This window comes from Python bivittatus, unplaced genomic scaffold (assembly GCF_059951505.1).
Source record: "Python bivittatus isolate LINGU-HERP-01145 unplaced genomic scaffold, Pbiv_v1 ctg000680_np1212, whole genome shotgun sequence".
Taxonomy (NCBI): domain Eukaryota; kingdom Metazoa; phylum Chordata; class Lepidosauria; order Squamata; family Pythonidae; genus Python; species Python bivittatus.
Window position 1 is genome coordinate 5,150,294 of NW_028277095.1, and position 21,413 is coordinate 5,171,706.

The 21,413-nt window shown below is 45.8% G+C and overlaps 1 protein-coding gene across 3 annotated transcripts in view; it reads left to right on the forward strand.

Annotated features, from left to right (window-relative positions):
• CNNM4 (cyclin and CBS domain divalent metal cation transport mediator 4) overlaps positions 1 to 21,413 on the forward strand; it is a 58,911-nt gene that overhangs the window by 27,396 nt on the left and 10,102 nt on the right. For all 3 annotated transcript variants that reach the window (XM_088151938.1, XM_007429743.3, XM_088151937.1), the window contains exons 2-5: positions 11,938 to 12,081; positions 12,831 to 12,968; positions 16,123 to 16,292; positions 19,752 to 19,848. In XM_088151938.1, the coding sequence (XP_088008064.1) occupies positions 11,938 to 12,081; positions 12,831 to 12,968; positions 16,123 to 16,292; positions 19,752 to 19,848 (549 nt within the window). The remainder of the gene's footprint in view (positions 1 to 11,937; positions 12,082 to 12,830; positions 12,969 to 16,122; positions 16,293 to 19,751; positions 19,849 to 21,413) is intronic.

Below are 21,413 nucleotides of genomic sequence, written 5' to 3' on the forward strand. Positions count from 1 at the left end.
CTGAAAATTACTGGCAGGCCATATCAGATGTTGGTGTCCACTGTCCCAGCTACAACCTAGGGTTTTCCTGGTTATAGAGCCTGGGGTGTACTTCCCCGGTGTGGACTTTACCTGGAATTCCCCAGTCAGCATAGCTATTGCTGAGAATTCTGGGAGTTGATGATCAAGCATCTGGTGGTCTCCCGCTTGGAGAAAGCTGGCCTGTTGGAAATAGACTTCTAGCCCAACCTTCCCCAGCTCAGTGTCTTCCAGATGAGATGCTCCGCAATTCCCAACATCCCCAGGCAGTGTAGTTAGCGAGGGTAGTGGGAATTGAATTCTTCTGTTGTTTTGTAAATTCTGCATTTTGGCAGTGGTGATTGCAACATCCAGCTGCTCTTGTTTGTTTTAGAAAAATAGATTTGGGGTACCCTTAGTGCTCTTTCAATCTTTGTCACGGACTATTGGACCCTGATTTCAAGCTTGCAGCACAGTGTGAGGCACGAGCCCCTGGTCTCTGCCAGGATTTAGTTGGAGACGCAAGGCATAGCATCTTGCAGATGGGATAACGGGTAACTCCATTGGCCACAAGAGCTTGCTCATCAGGTGAGGTCATCCTCGCCTATTTTTGGATCTAGAATTTGTGTTACTTAATCCGCTTCAGTTACAGTTGTCTGGGATCCCAGGGAGGATGTGAGAGGAAACAAAACACAGTCAGCCTTGGGACATATCAGACAGCTGAAGTCCCCCAGCAAGGGACTTTTATAAACTGCAAGGCTGAGCAAATAAAAAGGAGGTCAGACCATGGTAGACATCTGTGGTTCTTCAGAACTTGGGCATAGCATTTCCTTATAATGTGCTGCTGGGTTCTTGGAGTCATAAAATCTTTGAGTCCTCATCCTCATCTCTGAGTCCAAGCTCCTACTTCGAGAAATATGCCAATTAAAGTCTCCTGACCGATGGCTGTCCAGCCTAGGCTTGGCCACATCCAAGAGCTTACCACATCTCCATGTTGACCACCTTATTTTGCTTTTATTTCACTGGGTTTGTTTTTAACTTGTATGCCTCCCAGAATCGTTATGAGTTGGGTGGCTTTTATACATTTGACTTCTAAAAAGAAATCTTGTCCGCTTCTCAAGGCTCAGCATTCCCAATTCCTTCAATCTCTCTTTGTAGGGTTTTTTTTTTCTTTTTGGCTCTGTGGCCATCTTTGATCCTCTGCACTCGTTTTAGTTGGTCTGGAACGCAACTGAAATGGCCTTCTTAAAGTTTGGTGCCCAGAACTGCGCACGGTATTCAAGGTGGGGTTCCACCAACGCAGAATAAAGTGGACCAATTACTTTCCACGATCTGGAAATTATACTTCTGTGGATACGGCCTACAATTGTAATTGTCTTTTTTGAAGCCACATCATGCTGCTGACTCATATTTGGTTTGCAACCAACAATTATAGCAAGACTTTTTTGACATGTGCTATTAACGAGCCACGTATTTCCCCAAACCGTACATTCCTCCTCCTTTCCTAACTGGGGAAGCTTTCAACTGATGCTTCCAGGATCCAAACCAGCAACTTTCTGTGGGCAGTGCGGTGCTCTCTTCGGGGTGATAGACCTTCCTGGAAGAAGCAATGGTGTGCCTAACCATGGCACGCATCTTGCAAGATGCTTCTCACGTCCTTTCAAACATAGGGGTTTCTAGTTTTTATGGGTGGTGAACATCTCAGATTTTCGGAAGATACCACCATGCCTGCTTGAAGAGTTTATTATGTGGATTGTTGTTTATTACCCTGATGGATTGATAACCTAACTGTACTGCCTGTAGGACACTCAAGGCAACTAACCATGTAAAATTAAATACAAAATAGATTATGAACGCAACTGAAATGGCCTTGTTGAAGAAGAGGTTTTGATCATCTCTAAGGGTCTGGCCACATCTGCCTCCCAAACTAGGTCAAGTAACTTGTATCATGTATCAAGAAAGTCAAATTAGCAGCGGGTGTAATTGTATCTATACACTCTTGAATTCAAACAGGGTTTACTTCCGAGTCAGCACAGGGCTTAATGCGGGGCTGCGATGTTATGCCACATTATTTCTGTTCACGTGGTGCATCACTCAGGGCTGCAAAACAGGGAGGCCTTCTGTCAGGTCTAGCCCAAGGAACTCCAGGAGACCATGCAGAATTAATCCAGCAAGGTTTATTAGCTACAACCCCTTAATAAGAACATTCCCAGAATGAAACCAGTTCCCAGGCTCAGCCAGTTCACACCGATGGATTTTCTTAGGGAGGTCCCAGTCTCCTCCGCTTATCTCTTCCTCGCTCCTCTGGAGATGAGAGCACATTCTTTACTCCCCTCCTACCATTCCAGTCCATCACATCTTCAAACATGGCCTCTGAAACCTTTTTTAAGACTTTTTATGATAAATGGTTGTATTCTCCAAGTGGGTGTGATCTACTCAGGGCTATGAGACGCTGGTGGGTGAGGTCAAAATCAGCCATTCTGGGCATCTGGGGGACTTTGGAAATTACACTGACACACTGAGGGCCACAGGTAGGAATTGGACCCTAAATTGCCCACTGGTGATTTAAGCCCATCCTGCCAAAAATTGCCCTCTTTTAACTTCTACTTGGTTATATTTTATGGCAACCCATTCCACACCTCACTCTTCTTGTATGAGATAATTTTTCCTTTCTTTCTTTCTTTCTTTCTTTCTTTCTTTCTTTCTTTCTTTCTTTCTTTCTTTCTTTCTTTCTTTCTTTCTTTCTCTCTCTCTCTCTCTCTCTCTCTCTCTCTCTCTCTCTCTCTCTCTCTCTCTTTCTTTCTTTCTTTCTTTCTTTCTTTCTTTCTTTCTTTCTTTCTTTCGCTAATTTGGATGGTCACCCAAGTGAATCAAATAACTCTGGATGGCTAAAAAACCACAAAAAGAGAAACAAACGTACACAAACAATAGAAAACATAGAAAATACAATAAAAGTCCCTAACATATGGTGGGTCCATTGTACTGCACTGTCATCGCATTGCTCTCTCAGGAGAAAAATACGAATTCCTCTATACCTTTTGTAATGTTATGGGTGCATATTAGAAGCTTACCATTTCAAGCTTCTGTTTCTGGCGTGGATCTCTTGAAGTAGAAGGCGTTGGAAAAAGGTTTTCCTCTGATTGGCTCTGAACGCCGTGATCAAAAAAGAACGTGGGCTTTGTGTAAAAAAGGCCCCTAGGTCAACTCTTTGAGAGCCGGTGTAATCTAGTGTTGAAGAAGCTGGACTAGGAGCCGGGAGACCGTGAGTTCAACTCCTGCTTTAGGTACGAAGCCAGTGGGTGACCTTGGGCCAGTCCCTCTCTCTCGGCCCGAGGAAGAAGGCGGCCAGGGCAAACCACTTCTGAAATCTTGCCAAGTAAACTGCAGGGACTTGTCGTGTAGGTCACCGGGAATCAAGTCTGACTCAAAGTCATTGTAAGAATCAGTCTGATCCAGGGGTGAGGGTGCAACAGGGAGACCCTGAGTTCTAGTTCCATCTTGGGCACCGAAGCCAGCTGGGGGGCTTTGGGCCAGTCCCTCCCTGTCAGCCCGCGGAAGAAGGCAATGGCAGATCACTTCTGGAAAATGCTGCCGAGAAAACTGCAAGGACATGTCCAGGCAGTCACCACGAGTCAAAACTGACTTGAGAGCACCAAAAAACCCCACTTCAGTCTTTACCATCTCCCGTCTGATCTGCCTGAAATTCTGGAGAGCCGCAGCTGATCAGCACAGACCACAGGAAAGGCACAGAAGCTTTTGGCCTCTAGGCATGGCAGAGTTGGGGCAGAGCCAGGGACAGGGCTTTGATCAGACAGGTATGGCTGGCATTTTGATTTTTTTGATATCCCCCCCCCCATGGTGTCCTTGAGCAGGACATAGCAGAAGGTCAGAGGTTCGACCCCAGGGCTGGGGCAGATTCCTCTCTGCAACCCTGAAATAAATATGAGGGCAACCACGAGTTGGGTGAACCAGTATAACCAGATGCATCAGTGACTTTCTGATATTCTTGTACCTTTTTCCATCCCTGAGGCCAGAGAAAACCCCACCACTGTGGTCTCTGCTATATCCTGGTCTTGCCGGAGCTGTGATTTCTTTTTTTGAGCAGCCCCCCTCCCTCTCTCCCAGTGCCTTGAGGCATTTACCACCCACCAACTGTTTACTTGAGGATTTCCTACTCTCCTAAACCCCTTAATCCAGGGCTTATCGGGCAGAGAGGAGCTGGGTAAGAAGGGAGCCCCAAGAGAAGCCAGCCTCTGCTTCTTAACGTTGGCCTCTCCGTCAGATCCTGGCCTGATGTCGCACTGCGGGCAGGGCTCTTCAGTGGCCAAGGTTCAGGCTGGCCGCTTGAAATTGGTCTGCTCATTCGACCTAAAACGGGTGATTCTTCCTCCAAGCGAGGGGTGAGAAAGTATGTGTGAGAAAGTACTTTGTTCTGCTGGGGATTTTGAAGCATTCATAAAAAGGGTACGTTTCTAGTCTTCGTGGAGATCCGGAGCTGTAGATTTCCCTTGCCAAATTACTCTCTTGTATTGTACTTGATTCTATCTATAAAAAGGGCTGGAGGAGGATGACCAGAGCCCCTGGACCTGTGCGAGATGGCCAATGGGACATCACGGTGGCGGGACGGGGACATTGAGGTGGTGGCCGCAAACCTCAAACCCATCTGTAAATCAGGGCTTTGATGGACCGGTTGTGGCTACCCTCTTGACTTTTTAGCACACACACCAGCCGACGGTCACTGCCAAGGCTTGGGGGGGTGTTCGTGCAGCTCCTGAGGTCCCGGGTGGTGCCCCTGTGCTGCAAGAGGCAATCGCAAGGATTGGGCATTGCGCTGTGCCTCCTGCCCGGTTGCGTAGAGCGATCAGGCTCAAGCGTTTAACGTGGCTTGGGAGAGGTTTGTCTGTGTGCATGTGGGATTCAGGTGACCCCTGGTAGGAGGAGCGCCGTGTTAGTCTACAGTGGCCAAAAATCAGAAGGATCTTTTCCCAACCAGTACATTTTAAGCTTTCCAGGTTCTCCAGAAGGCCCTGTCATTGTTAGAAAGGCTAATAAGCATCTTACCATAATTAACCTGTAGCGTGAGAGGAGCTAAAAGCCAATTAAAAAAAAATCCTCATTACCTAGAGGCAATTTTTCACCAGCTTTGGGGGAGCAGTCCTTTCAAGAAGAAAGCCAAAGGCGGGGGCCTTATGTGCAGTTTTTATGTATTGGTTTCTGTAGCCCTGACTCCCCCCTTGTGAGGTTGTCTATGGTACATTATAGTTAATTACAGACAGAAACAGACAGACACAGAGCAACTGGAGAAGCAGCTGTTTCTCTCCTGAATCATGGAGGGGGGCAGAGTGGGCTCATTCTGGCTCCTGAAGCCACGCAAGAAGCTAAGTCTGGCCAGACCTGGGTCATCCTTGGATGAGAAAGCCCAGGGGAGCTAGAGGGACTGCCTCCCCCAATGGTTTCTGCCTGCCTATTGGATCTGGCAGGAGAGGCATGCTGTGGGTCCCGTCAGTTAAAGAGCATCACCTTCTGGGACTCAGAAAGCACCTGCCGTGGGGGGCACCATATCCCCCCAAGGGTAGGTTGCCCCCAGTCCTGCCGGCTTTTTGCAAAGCTTGGAAAAAGTGGATGCATTCCTGGGCGTGGGGGTTGGAGGGTTAGCTGGAGCCCATGGTGGGGTGTAGTTTCTCCAGTGTTTCTTAACCTTAGCAACTTTACGATATGTGGACTTCAACTTCCAGAATTCTCCAGCCAGCCATGCTGGCTGGGGAATTCTGGGATTTGAAGTCCACACATCTTAAAGTTGCTAAGGTTGAGAAACACTGGTTTACTCGATTGCTTTTGACTTTGGTGGTCATTGTGGGTTAGAGATGCTGCTTTGATATTTGAATTGTTTTTATCTGTTGTTATCCACCTAGAGCTACTATGGCAGGATGGCAGCCATACCATTTGAATAAACACATAAACCCTGAATGAAGGTGCTGGCAAAACACTTCCATGTTGCCACCAAGCAAACTCCATGCATGAGGTCAACAGCAATTGGACTCATCTGAGACTTTGCTTTTAAAGCTCCTCCCCTTTCCTGATTATCCCTCCCATCCTTTTCCTAATTAGCTCCTCCCCGACCCCTCCCATTCCAATTAGCTCCTCCCCTATCCCATTTTTCCTGATTAGCTCCTCCCCATCTCACTATCAGTATCTGCTATTCTGCCTTTTCCAGTGGAAACTAAATTGGATCTTTTAATCACTTTCTCTCCAGAAGAGGGTAGCACCTAGCTGATCTTGAAAAGGCTAAGCAGGATCGGGCTCAGTTAGTCCTTGGATGGGAGACCACTAGGAAACCCCAGGGCAGGAGGCTAATTTGAGAAGTTGGAAAAAGTTCCAGGATGTGGCTGTTTCCATCTGTAGAAATCCTCAGTTTAGTTGAAGGAATATGTAAATGTGGGATTGTTGTTAGCTCTTGGAAGGAAAAGTTTAAGAGCAGGGATGACCATCAATTACTTCCCCTTCCTGTTTTCTTTTTGTTCTGCTTTATTTGAAGACTTTCCCCCCTTTTTTTGCACTTTGTATTCCAAATTCCTCAAACCATTTCAATTAGCACCACTACCCCTTCTCCAAAGCTTGTGTTTCTGCCTCTCCTATTTTCTGCTAGTCTGAGTTCTTTTGTGAACGTGTATCAGAAAGCTTTCTCTCTTCTTGCAGAAGGTTTAGACCAGTGTTTCTCAACCTTGGCAACTTTAAGATACATGGACTTCAACTCCCAGAATTCCCCAGCCAGCCTGGCTGGCTGGGGAATTCTGGGAGTTGAAGTCCACGCATCTTAAAGTTACCAAGGTTGAAAAACACTGGTCTAAACCATTCTGAGCAGGGGTGTCTGCCAGGAGTGGTCAAAAAAGTCAAGCCAGCAGCTGCCACAGTATGATTGAAGCTCTGTCTGGTTTTTATCTGCATCATGGCTGCCATCTTGATATTTTTGACCACATCCTGCAGATACCCTAGATTCCAAAATAGAGATCTCTGTGCTACCAGTGGGCATTGACTGGCTGTAAACACAGAGATGGGATCATGGATAATAGTAGCTTCCTGGGACCCCTCTGAATGTGGGGTTCCTGGGCCAAGTTTGGGCTTGTTAATATTGCACTCCTTGCCAACTTACCCCCCCCCAGCCCAGCTGCGGATGCTGGCACCCCACATCTGCCTGGTGGAGCTACAGAGGTTGGCACATTCTTCACACTTCCTGAGTTTAGAGCATAGGTCCTGACTCAGGTGGAGGTTTGTTTGAGCCTCCCTTATGCAGACAAGCTCCAGTAATTGTGCCCCCCAAAACCACAGGAAAAAACAGAACTGGTGAACCAATATACTCGGCTATCAAAAAAAGTTGATTGATTGCAAAAAACACAGGAGAACAACACTGAACTCCAGTTGCCAAACTCCAGTCTGCACCAACCTCTTTCCTCTGCCTCGTCATGTGTGTGCTCCTCCCGGAGAAGTTGCTTTGAAGAATTGTTTTATGATGACCTTTGGCTTACAGTGAAAGAAATCTTGTTTTTCCTCTTTCTTATTTAATGGGGAGGGGAAAGGTGGGTGGTGAGCAAACCCAGTCATGGGATCACAGGGTTGGAAAGGGCACAGGTTCAACCAGGGCCATGGGAGAAGGAGCAACCTTGCTGCTGGTTGCTCCTGGAACATACAATAGATGTTTCACTGGTTTGGGTGTAAGAGGAGAAGCTGTCCTGTTTTGCAGAGTCTTCATTTCCACTCCCGCGATTCTAGCATTGCCGTTGTTAGAAGCATGGAAACAGCCGTATCATCACTGTGCACCTAAAATGATCTCCCTGAACACAACTGGCTTCCCCAAATTCTCCACCAGAGTTGTAGGGAGAGAGTGGAATGGGTGATTTTGCTCTTTTTCTCCCTCAAGGCCAAGAGAACTTCAACAGCTCTTCAAGGGCAGGGTGCCCCCTTAGCAGTGGCAAGAGCCGGGGGACTAAAAGGGTGTCTGGGAAGAAGGAGGCCCCTCCTGGTCAGAGGCCTCTGCGGGATCCAGATGACAAAACGGTGCTGCAGTGTTGCAATGCAAGCACCACCTTTTTCACATGCGTGTGCAACATCATGACACAAGCATACAAGGGGTGGAACCTGCATTGCATTGGCATGATGCTGCTTGCACCATCTACCCTGCCTTGCTTCCTCCTGTGGGCACCACTGTTCCTCGTGGGGAGGGGAGCCACAGAGGCCACACACCGCCGGAGAAAGAATTTGTGCAGTGAGAGACATTGTCCAGAAGTGGTTGTTTTTATTTTAGCATTGTTTGATTGTTCCTACTTACAACTGTTGGGTTTTAAAGATTGTACCGTGGATGTTTTAAGTTGTGCCATTTATTCTGTGAAAGCCACTGGAAGGCTTTCGGATTGCGGCAGGGCAGAAGTGTGCTAAATAACTGCATGAATCAATAAAAATATTCACAGACACATCCCTTGGCCAAATTTGTCCCCAAAGATGTGCAAGGCCATGATTCCTCCCAGGAAAATTCACCCAAGTGTTGTTCTCCCTGGAAAGAAGGTTTAAAGCACATTCTCTTTCATCAAATTGGTAAGACGGAAAAATGCACACATATTTCTCTCCCCGGCTTGGCGTAGCACTGCAAGCCCCACAAAATATACCCCCTCTCCACAAATCAGTATAACCCCATGGTGTTATATTGTACAGCCCTTGGCCGTCAGAGATAAGAGGAGGAAGAAAAGGCCGCCCACCGCCCAGCTGCCAAGCCATTCCCTAACATTGGAGCAGAAGATTTGTGCATATGTTCCAAATGCACTCATGGATACTGGACTGGGCTGGAATTTCTTGCAGGATGCTAGATATCCCTGCAGCTGCCTCATGCGCTGTTCTGAATGCCCGGCAACACACGTGGTCCCCAACATTCAGCTGTGTTCTCATGTAAGGCATGCTTGGATAAATATCTGTACTTTGCAGGCTTTTATAAGCAGATAGATAGATAGATAGGTAATCTTAATAATTAAGTGTATTAATATGATCTATTAGCTGTCTAGATCAGTGTTGTCCAAACTTGGCCACTTTAAGATGAGTGGACTTCAACTCCCAGAATTCCCCAGCCAGCCATGCATGGCTGGCTGGGGAATTCTGGGAGTTGAAGTCCACTCACCTTAAAGTGGCCAAGTTTGGACAACATTGGTCTAGATAGTATCTATCTGTCTTTTTAGATTTTTTTTATCCCGCCTTTATTCTTTTTATAAATACTGTAACTCAAGGCGGTGAACACGCCTAATACTCACTCCTCCTCCTGTTTTCCCCACAACAACAACCCTGTGAGGTGAGTTGGGCTGAGAGGGAGTGACTGGCTCAAGGTCACCCAGCTGGCTTCATGCTTAAGACAGGACTAGAACTTGCTGTCTCCTGGTTTCTAGCCTGGAGCCTTCACCACTAGACCAAACTGGCTCTCATAGTTTCAGTCTTGCCACAGTCCTGACATTTTACTTGTTTTTCATTCCAATACTTGGTGCCCCCTTCCCTCCTGACAGTGATCCTGCAAAGTAGGCCAGTCTGAGAGCACGGGACGGGGCTCTGGTAATGATGGCTGGCTGCCCACAGGCAAGATGTGCAGATCTCGCTTAAAACCCGACAGGGTTGTTTGATTTTAGCTTGATATTCTCTGTGGACCCTGGGTCATGTACAAACCATGGTTTGTGGCTTAGCCTGAAATGAGAATCCGGCCACTTGTGTTTGGTAAATGAACCACAGCCTTACTCAGTGTGGGAACCAAGTCACATTTGGATGCTCTGGAGGAGAAGCGTTGGCGACATAGGCGGGGGTCCCTGGCTTCCGCTTAGCCACCCCGACGGCTATTCTCATGAGAGCAGCGCAGCCCAGATGGCGAGCGTGCATGAGAAATTGCAGCACCTTTTTTCTGCTTAGAAAAACCACATCACCCATGGCAGCCACTGAGAAAGTTCCTGGCTGAGCATGGGAGGTCTGGTCCCACCCACAGCGAGAAAAGCAGGAGTGGGTTCCTTTGCTCCTTAATTGCAACATGCCAAGATACCTAATTGCCTTTTTCTCTAATGCTATAATAGTGTGAAGAATTATGCAAAGTGATCCCCCATTGTGTTGCATGAAGGCCTTCGAGAGAGGGAACATCATGCAACAGAGCAGGGACGTGTTTTTTAAAGGATGTATTTATCTGGGAACTTTCTCCCTTCCCTTCCCTAAAATCTCTTGTGGCTTTTCTGCTGGGACTTTTTCCACTCCAGTTCTCTTGTTTCCACCTCAGAAATCATTTGTCTCATTGTTCAGAGCAGGCGAGAACCTCCCTCAGATTTCTGGAAGTGAGCAACTTGTCCCCATGGGCAAGGGCATTTGTGGGAGGAAGGTCAAAAAAGTCACGGTGGCGGCTATGACTTCACAGATGAAGCTGTGCCCATTTTTATGTGTGCTGATGACCCCCCATTGCACTTTTAAAAAATCTTACTAATCCCCCAAATTGGAGTGACTTTCCTTGGGCTGGGGGCCTTGCCAGCCCCCCAACCCTTAGAGAAGGCATAAGGTGCGACCCCACATAAAGTTGTCCATTTGTCAACCCATTCCTTGTGTGTTTGTGTGTGCTGTGGTGGTGGTGGCTGTTTTTGCTTCTCACTTATAAAATGTCATCCACGCCCTCCAGGCCCCTGCTGTACCAGCTCTTCCCCACTCTGGTGCTTCCCAGTGACTGCAGCTTCCTTCAAGCCTTAGCCAGCTTTGATTTTGAAGAACTTGGCCTGAACTGAGAAATCTGTCCAAAATGGCTTAAGCCAGATGAGTTGCACCATTGTGAAAGATGGGTCAAGTGCAACATCTCGAGCAGAGCTGGGGAGGGCAAAGTCAAGCATATGGCACTATTTCAAAGCCTAATGTGATGTCCTCCAGATGAGTTGGGACACCAGTGCCCATCACCCCTTGCTTGAGTTGACTGGGATTGCTGCAAGTTGCAGCCCCAACCCAACCAGAGGGCATCACATGGGGACTGTGGTTGACAACTCAGCTAGATTCGATGGCCATTAGGCATCTGTGGAGGGAGAGACATGACAATTCTTCTGTCTTCCACGCTACATCATATGTGTCACCAAATCACAGGTCAGTCATCTCTGTTTCTAAAGGCAGAACTTAAGACTGCTTCCCCAGAGTCATCCTTAGCGATTAATTTGGTGTTGTGGTTAAGGTGTTGGACTAGAAACTGGAAGACCGTGAGTTCTAGTCCTGCCTTAGGCATGAAAGCTGGTTGGATGACTTTGGGCCAGTCCCTCTCTCTCAGCCCAGCTCACTTTACGGGGTTGTTGTGGGGAAAATAGGAGGAGAAAGGAGTATTAGGTATGTTCGCCGCCTTGAGTTATTTATAAAAATAATATAAAGAAAGTATTAGATAGATACTATCTAGATGGATAGATAATATTAATACACTTAATTAATAAGTGTTATCCATCCATTTATCTAATTTATGTGGCCGCCTATCTATCCAAGAAGCTTTGGGTGATGAACAAGATAAAAACAAAGAATTATCATTAAACTAAGAAAAAAAAAGTATGTTGAAGTTCAATAGAATCACAACACCACTAATCACATACACTCCTTCCGCAACCCCCATATTAACATCCCAATGTCTGGGGAAGAGCCAGGTCTTCACAGCCTTGTGAAAGGCCGGTAGAGTAGGGGTGTCTGTACTTTGGGGGCATGGGGGAGCTGTTCCATAGGGCAGGACCCATAACCAAGAAAGCATTATGATGGCGATCGAGCTTGTTTTGCCCAAACTCTGCGGCAACTCCATGTGGATTTTGAGCATGGATCCAGGTTTTTGTGACTCTTGTTACAGTGCAGTTGTACTGGTCTAATTGACTGTAATAAAGTTGACTTGACTTACAGTGCAGTTGTCACCAGGAGCTCTCTCTCCCACAGGTAAATCACACTTGGCTATTGTCCAGAAGGTGAACAATGAAGGTGAGGGAGACCCCTTCTATGAAGTGTTGGGATTGGTAACGTTGGAAGACGTCATTGAGGAGATAATCAAATCGGAGATCCTGGACGAATCGGATATGTACAGTTAGGTTCATTTTAAATCTTCACTTTTTTCATGGGAGGAATGTATATTTTTAAGTACATCACTATCACAGGTCAGAATGATTATCTGTAAATGTAACCTTGCTTACCTATGAAGATTCATGAATGTTTTATTTTGTATTAAACTTTATTTGTTATATTAGATTTCTGGCCAATGCCCATAATACGATTTTGATTTATATCAGGTACTAGGAGGAGGCCACATTGTGTCCTCATGTACCTTCCTGGATGTCCACCAGTCTACCTGTTCCACCTGACTTCTTTTGAAAATATTATCTTAATTAAAAATTGTAATTGTGACATGCCGACAAGGCAAAACTCCAACTTCTAGGACTCTCTTTATTTGTCTGTGGGCATCCACAGAAGGATGGTAGAGAACCTTCTGGCCCATAGGCATTTTGAACTTGGCTATGGCCATCATGATAGCCCTTCTGTGAAGAGTAAAGTCTCCCATGGTAGCCATTTTGTGACAGAGCTCCATACAGACCCTCAACATTCCAAATGGGCTCCAGTTCCCAAAATATTGCCTGCCCCTGACATACAGGAAGAATTTTCTATTGTGGGTCTTTTCCATGATGCCATGAATTGCCCTTCATCCTATCCAATGAATTGTGCAAGACGTGTGTTCACACATCTTGCTGAATTATAACATTAATTTATTGGGCTTGGCTGAGCGTGTTGTATGAACACAGAATATTGTGGTGTCTTTCATGACTTGTTCCTCACCGTAGCTGACAACCGCACCAAGAAGCGTGTGAGCAACAAGAAGGACAAGAGAGATTTCTCTGCCTTCAAGGACAATGACACGGAGTCCAAAGTCAAGATCTCCCCACAGCTGCTCCTGGCTGCCCATCGCTTTCTCTCTACCGGTAAGAGACCTCTGGGGGGATTTTGAAAATAGTCGTTTTTATTCCTTATTGCAAAAAGATGAGTTTTCTTTCTTTTTTTATCTCCTTCATCCCACTTTTCACTGGGAAGGAGAGGGGTCTCCTTTGGTTTTATCCTTGTACCAGATCACAGTAAAGACAGTTGGGTTGAAGCCTACGATCCTTGCCCAGAATTACTTAGCATGGTCCAGAACCATCCTCTTTCCAGCCCCAGCCCAGCACCTTAAGGGTACCTTGGCCACTGTGACCCCAAGCAGTTGTTCTCCACATCAAAAGAAGCCCTTGGTGGCTCGGGCAATGGGAGTCGTAGTCCCATAAAAGTCGGCAAAGGCCGCTTCCTTCTCTCATCCCACGATCTGCCAGACCTGCCGCCCGCAATCTGGCCAAGGCAGATTCCAAAGACTAATATGAAACCCGCCCCACAGGTCCTCCCCATTGTCTCATGGGGAAATTACAGGGGGCTGCCGACTCAGCAAGGCAAGCCTCCATTATCCTGTCTGCTGCGGCTTTAGGTTTGAATGGGAGTTTCCTCCAGGCTTCGCTTGTTTATTTGTCTCCCCCCCCCCATCCCCCCCCGGGCAATTAAGACTCAGCAGAAGATGAAGCTGTCGGTCCAGATGTTGCAAAGTGGCAGGGGAGAAAAGCCCTCTTTCTGAGAAAGGGAAAGGAGATTTTAATTATGGAGGAAGAAATGCCTGGCCCTGTGTCTCCCCAGCCCAATTACAAAGGCTACTTGTCTCCTCGACCCCCCCCTTCTTGCTCAAACATGGGGAGGTGGGGGTCCGGGATGCTTTTGCAGTGTTGATCCCCTTGTCAGGAATGCTCTTCCTGACAAAGCCTGCCTGGCTTTTTTTTATCTTAAGAGGCTGGTTTGGGGATTTTACATTGTGGTTTGTTTTTTTTTAAATGATGGGGGTTTTTTAAGGATGGTATAACCTGAAATATATAAATAAAATTCCAATGGTGTGGGGAAAGTCCTAACAACATCTAGCTGATCATATCTTTAAAAGCTAAGCAGGGCCCATCTGATCAGAACTTGGATGGGAGACCACCAGGAACAGTCAGGGGGATAGGCTAGATTGGGAATTTGGAAAAAAAATGTTTTGGAAGAAGGCAGGTGCAAACTGGTACATACTGTCTTCTTGCTAGGTAAATTATATAGATTTTTCTAGGTACTCCCCAGGAATGGAGCATGACTTGAAAGAGACTTTAAGTGTCGAGAATCAGCGCTGGTGGAATTCTTTGAGCGAGGCACAGATGTCATCTTTTATCCAAAGGACCTCTTTGTAGGTTGTGTGAAGGGTGTGGGGTAAAGGCTGGGATTTCTGCACCCTTTCAGTTGTCTCTCTCTGGTCTCCGTTTGCTGTCCAACGAGGAATCCTTTGATTAACTTCCTCCTGCAATTGTATTTTGAGCAGCTCTGATACTTGAAAAACATCTGAACGAACCGATGTTGGGATTTGTCAAATCGGTAGCCACTGTATGCTCCCGAGGAGAGCGATGAGAGGTCTTCCTAGAGCTCAGTGGGGAAATGACTCTTCCTCTCCCCACAAACTCCAGGTGGGAAGAGAAGGAGGAGGAGAGTTCTTCAAGAGTCAGTTCTTCTGTGGTAGAATATTCTACTGACCTTTGTTTTCTGCTCCCCTGGAGCAGGAAGATCCAGAATGCTGAATTTCACTGGAAGGTCAGCTGGGGAAATAGGGCAGTTTGAATAGATGGACCCCGGTTGCAACCCTGTAGGCCTTGGGCCTGCAATGTGAACTAGGCTCATCCCTGTGTCTGACTTGGAGTTTTAAGAAAAGGTCTACTTCACAGGATTGGTTTGTGCAATGTCCTCATTCCAGCCTGCACTTGGAAATAATATTATTCAACTGTATGATAGTCCCCTGCACTTGACCTTGATTTCCCCCATTTTGAGTCAGGATATCCATAAAAAAAGGACCTTAAATCCTTTAATGGGCATCATGCATTGTAAAAAAAAGGGGGGGGGGAGGGAAAGGAATAAAATTCCTGAATAAAACATCAGGAAATGTCAAGGTACACCCCCAGCTTATTGCCCTTCCCCCTGCACTCTTACTCCCATTCCAAAAATATCAGGACATCCCATGTCCCCCAAAGGTTGTCTGTCCATGCACGATGGAGTTTCAGTATCACAATCAGCATACAAATATAAAGTTTGGAAATTAATTTGGCACGAAGTATGGCCTAGCACTTCGCACCCTTGGGAATTCCAGGAGTTCTCATCCCACACTTATTTATTTATTTAGTTGTTAGAGTTATATCCCAACTTTTATTCAGGAACTGAAAGCAGTGTACCTAGGGCCCCTTCCCCCTCTTTTTCCCCACAACAACAACCCTGCGAGGTAGGCCGGGCTGAGAAAGACTGAGCCAGTTCCCCAGGGAGTATCCATGGCTGAGCGGGGACTAGAATCTGGGTCCCTCCACCTTCACCACGGGACCACACTGCATTTTGGGATGAGAGGGGAGGACTGGCCCAAAGTCTCCCAGTGGGGTTCCATGACTGGGGGGCTAGAACCTGGGCTTCTTAGCTGTTAGCTCAGCACCTTCACACTACAAACTCCAAGCTGGGAAATCCAGTGCCTTTTAGAGGTATCCAACCGTTGTCATGCCATCATAACTGTAGTGAGGACAGACTTTAAACCAGATCAAAGACAGCTGGGAGATGCTGGGAAGATGCACATTTGAGTCACTGGTGCAGAAATGAGCAAAGGGGAGGGAAGACAGCAGGGCGCTACTTCCTGCCCTTCACCCACTTGTTCAGACTGCCTGAAGTTACTCTGTCAAGAGTAAGGAAGATGACCTTGATGGACATATGCAGGATCCGTTCCCTAGGCAAAAAGGACCGAAATGTTTTTTAAGTCTGAAAGCTCCAGATGACATTCAGAAGCGGCTCAGACAGACACCTCCCATGAATTCACTAAAATGTAAGAAGGGGAGGAGGTCCCACACAATCAGAATGGCAAGACTCTGTTGTTAAGGCCAATCTCAAAGTCCTTTTATACTTCCTGTGGAGTTGATCCCCTGCTCTGGTCTACCGAGTGGGGCTGACATTGATAGAAGCTGCCTGCTGAGTCTCGCATCAGGTGGCCCAACTCACTGCCTTTTTTCCCTCCAGAAGTGACGCAGTTCACGGCCACCTTCATTTCGGAAAAGATTTTGCTGCGTCTGCTCAAGCACCGCGATGTCATCCACGAGCTGAAGTTTGATGAGGAGAACAAGAAGTCTCCCCGACATTTCCTCTTCAACAGGAACAAGCCTGCCGATTTCTTCATCCTCATCCTTCAGGTAATGGGTTACTCCAGATGCATCGTCAAAACAAGGAAACGAATCTGTAAGGAATGAGAGGAAGTTTCCCTATTAAGTGCAGAGGAGTCTGTTGGGGTGATGGCACATGCATCATGACATGCAAATACTACAGATTATGAATAATTTGTGCCGTTTGCGCAATGATGAAAGTACATTATACATGTCATTCATGCAATTATGAAATTACGTTTCTGTCATTCACGCAATGTTGAACTTAAATTATTGTACCATTTGCACAGTGATAAAATTACATAATTTGCATCATTCATAGAATGATCAAATTAAATAATTTGCATCATTCACACTATTATGAAATTACATAATTCGCATCATTCACGCAACGGTGAAATTACATAATTCGCATCATTTGCGCAATGATGAAATTACATAATTTGCATAATTCGCGTAATTATGAAATTACATCATTTGCATCATTCGTGCAATGGTGAAATTATATAATTCGCATCATTCACGCAATGGTGAAATTACATAATTTGGATAATTTGCGCTATGGTAAAATTACATTCTCATCATTCGTGCAATAGTGAAATTACATAATTTGGATCATTCATGCAATGGTAAAATTACATTCGCATCATTCATGGAATGGTGAAATTCCATTATTCGCATCATTCGCACAATAGTGAAATTACTTCATTTGCGCAATGGTGAAATTTGCAGAATGGTGAAATTGCATCATTCGCGCAATGATGAAAGTATAATTCGTATCATTGGCACAATGGTAAATTCCATCATCCGCATCATTCGCGCAATGGCGAAATTCCATCATCTGCATCGTTCGCGCAATGGCGAAAGTACATCACCCGCATCATTCGCACAATGGTGAAATTCCATCATCCGCATCATCCGCGCGATGGTGAAATTCCATCACCCGCATCATCCGCGCGATGGTGAAATTCCATCACCCGCATCATCCGCGCGATGGTGAAATTCCATCACCCGCATCATTCGCACGATGGTGAAATTCCATCACCCGCATCATCCACGCGATGGTGAAATTCCATCACCCGCATCATCCGCGCGATGGTGAAATTCCATCACCCGCATCATTCGCACGATGGTGAAATTCCATCACCCGCATCATCCGCGCGATGGTGAAATTCCATCACCCGCATCATCCGCGCGATGGTGAAATTCCATCACCCGCATCATCCACGCGATGGTGAAATTCCATCACCCGCATCATTCGCGCGATGGTGAAATTGCATCATTCGCGCTATGATGAAAGTATATAATTCATATCATTGGCGCAATGGTAAATTACATCATTTGCACCATTCACGCAATGGTAAAATTATATAATTTGCATCATTCGCGCAACGATGAAATTACATAATTCACATTTCTGCAATGATGAAATTACTTTATACACATCATTTGTGCAATGACAAGATAACATTTGTGTCATTCACGCAATGATGGAATTTGCGTAAATTAAAGTTATTTGCGCAAATTAAAATTACATAATTTACTCATTTGTGCAATGATATTACATAATTCACATGATTCGTGCAAAGGAAAATTATATAATTCGCGTCATTTGCGTAATAACAAAATTATGTTAGTTGCTTCTTTTGCGCAAATGGTGTGATGCACATGACCGCTTCATGGCTCATATCAAATGCTCCTGTATAGGTATGGGCTTAATCAGGGTGGAAGGATTGTGGTCAAATCCAGGCCTGGCCTTAGGATTCATTTGCAAACCATGGCCTGGGAAATAGGAGCAGCGTTGCCCTCCTTGGCAGAATTCCTATGAGAAAAATGAGCAGGAACTTTTAAAGAGCTTTAATTGTTGCATCTTAATGGTGATAATTGCCTGAGAACACCCACCCCCAACTCTCATCGGCTCAGCCAACAGAATACAGTTTTCTTTAAGGAAGAAGGCTGTCGTGTTGATTCAGCTCCAAGGAACATCTGTAGTACTATAGAAGAGGGGTTTTCAAATTTTTCGGGCCACGGAACCTGTTAGGGTTTTGTTTTGTTTTTTAACTCTCTAGTAGTAGAAAACTGACTCTGCCTAAGTTTCATTTTTTTTTTTTCGTTCATCTCTCGCGGAATCTCATCAAATTCTTGCAGAACCCCAGGTTTTCGTGGAACATGCTTTGAAAATTCCACCATAGAGGAGTTGTGTCCCAGCATGCTGGTCTCCACATGTATGGGAACATGGCAAAAGGCCACATGGTAGAACTGACTCAGAAGCCGCCATCAGTTTGGAGAAAGCTTTGAAGGAAAGTGTTCCCCAAAATATCAGGTGGTCTCACAGTCCTCGTGGGATGTGATGCACTGTTGTTCAACATGAGTATCTCCTCGGGGTGTCCCTTTGCATTCAGTTCCTGAAAAGTGGGTATTGCAAACAGAGCATCTGTTTCCAGCTTTTTAAAGCAGCCGTGTCTTTTGCTGGGATCGGATCGCATGTCAGATCTGAAGCATTCCCAGCCCTGTGGATTGAGAACACATCTTTGATCAGAGCCGGCACTGCCCCATAGCTAAGAAGGAAGCAGATGCTGCTTTGAAGACATTGCTAGCCTCATTTTTCTATCTGTCCTACCTGATCTGGCAGGAAGGCCATGCTCTGGGTACTGTGGGCTGGACAGAGCCTTTTCTGCCGTAGCACCCACCTTTTCAAACATCATCCCCCAAGATTAGATTGGCCCCATCCATCCCTGTTGGCCTTTGTAAGGCCTTGAAAACTTGGCTTTGTGCTCGAGCCTGGGGCCTTGGGTGTGGGTTAGACCCCATCTCCTGGTTGAGTGGATGATAGATTAGTCAGTTCCCCATGGCTGGCTGGGGAATTCTGGGAGTTGAAGTCCACACAGCTGAAAGTGGCCAAGGTTGAGAAACACTGGATTAGATTATGCCCGGCTGCTATGTGTTTTTATTTTTACTTGTTTTTGATATTGTTTATTCTATGTATTTTATTGTAAGCTGCCTAGAGTCACATAAAAGTGAGATAGGCAGCTATATAAATCGGATAAATAAATACAATTTTGCTTTCTTTACTTTGGTCTGAATATGGACTATAGTGTAAAAAAAATACTAAGGTTTTATCTTTCAACACATACCCCATGTCTTAATCTGGATTAGAGCCCCTACATTTGCAATTCCTTTTTTTGACCCTAATTTACCACCTGTAAAGATTGCCACACTTGGGAATGAGGACCCCTTTGGCAAAGCAGTCCCCTCCCTTTTTAATCTGCAAAGTAGGGTCCCGATCCAGATCAAATCCCCTGTCCCTAAGTAGAATTAAAAAGGGGAGAAATGCAAACTGTTACCTATTGTCTTAAAATAATACTTTAACCTTTGACTTAAAAAACAAAAAAACACCCTAAAATGCTTCTGAGAGGCTGCAAACCTGAACTGCTAAACTGGTGAAGTTTTACCCTGGATTTTTTTTTTTTTTTTGCCTTACTTTGTCAGGGCAAAGTGGAGGTAGAAGCTGGCAAGGAGAACATGAAGTTTGAGACCGGGCCTTTCTCTTACTATGGAGTGATGGCTTTGAGTCCACCTGTCACAAGTAAGTTCCCCACTTCATTTGGCTGCTGGGGGGGCAGGAGGAGGCATAGAGAAGCTGTCAGATATCAGAGTGAGCCTCCAACTTTTTATTCATTGACTTACTGGTTTATTCAATATTTTGAATAAAGACTGATGAGGAAACAGCACTGATGACGTTACCTAGTTGGGTAATGAAACGTCTGCAAGCAAACAGCCAAGCTCAGAGAGCACCAAGGACTCCACAATTCAATATTTTTGCCCTGCCTGCCTCAGTCAAGAAACTCTCAGCAGGTTACAATCCTGACAATAAAATGTCCACAGTACAAGTAAAATGGCAAAGCAATAAAGAGTAAGCAGTCCTAGAAATTAAACCATAGATGACATCATAAAACAATCAGTCAAAAAGCAATGAAAATAGATGGTGGGATCCATAAATCATAGCCCCTCTTTTTCTCTCTGTCTATGAGCTGCTGTTCCCAATTTGTTTCAACAGACCTCATTTAGCAGCCCTGGAGATGGTAGGGAATTTTTATAGATTTTTTTCTGTTACAGAGAGGACTTAGATTGAGGCAGGGAGAAATCATTTGTAAGGGGAAGAAACTGGTCAAAAGTTGTGTGTGTTATTCATGTGTCACAAAGAGAGGTGTACAAAGGGGAGATGGTAGGGAGAGAACACACAGGGTCTGGGGGGGCTTAAAATCTGCAAGATGGTGGGTGTAGTGTCACAATCCAAGTCCCGCCCTTCTTGTATGCAAAAGGGTTGGGACTTGATCGCGGTGTCATGCCCCATGCAAAATCTTGCAGAGGTTGAGCCCCCCTGCAGAGGTCCATGGGGAAAACAGTCACCCGTACATTTATCTTCCTGACTTTCCATGTAATATTCCAGCAGGGGGCACATTCATGAAGACGCTTAACTTGGTTACTGAACTGACCCATTTTATGAGTTGATTTATCTCATGAACCAAGATTAAAATGAATCAAACATAGGAAGTTGTGCAAATGTGGCTGTTAATCTTTCACTGACCTGGATAAAGGCGTGGTACACGCCCAGCTAAAGCTTGCCCTGAATTGTAACATGGTTGGCAGGAAGTACATGATAGAGTTTGACATCCCCTCCTCTTCCCATTGCTGTAAAATACACTTCCATATTCCTGGGCTACCTACAACCTGGGCGTATGCTGAACGTTCAGAATGCTTTATGAAGTCCAAAAGCCACACTCTGGATTCTCCCCAATTTGGTGCCATCCAACTCTGTTGACTTCAGTTTCTATCCAAATCCCAGCACCCTGGAGGTCACCAAGTGGAGGCAAGCTAGAATAGGTCAGGGAGCCAACAGGAGGTGGCTTTCTGGTGGAGCAAGCATCCTGTTCCGCTGGGCAGAAGAGAAGGCAAGCAGGAAGAAATGGGGATGGGACACAAGGACACGAAAGGGCCGGATGGCAGAAAGCAAGAACCAGAAAGGTGAAAGAGAGTGGGTGGGCAGCGTGTGTTAGAAGGGGATGATGTGGCTGAAAAGTGTCCAGAAGTTGTAGCTGGTGCAAAGCCCAGCAGGACAGTTGTTAATTGGTGCAAGACCTCAGAATCAGG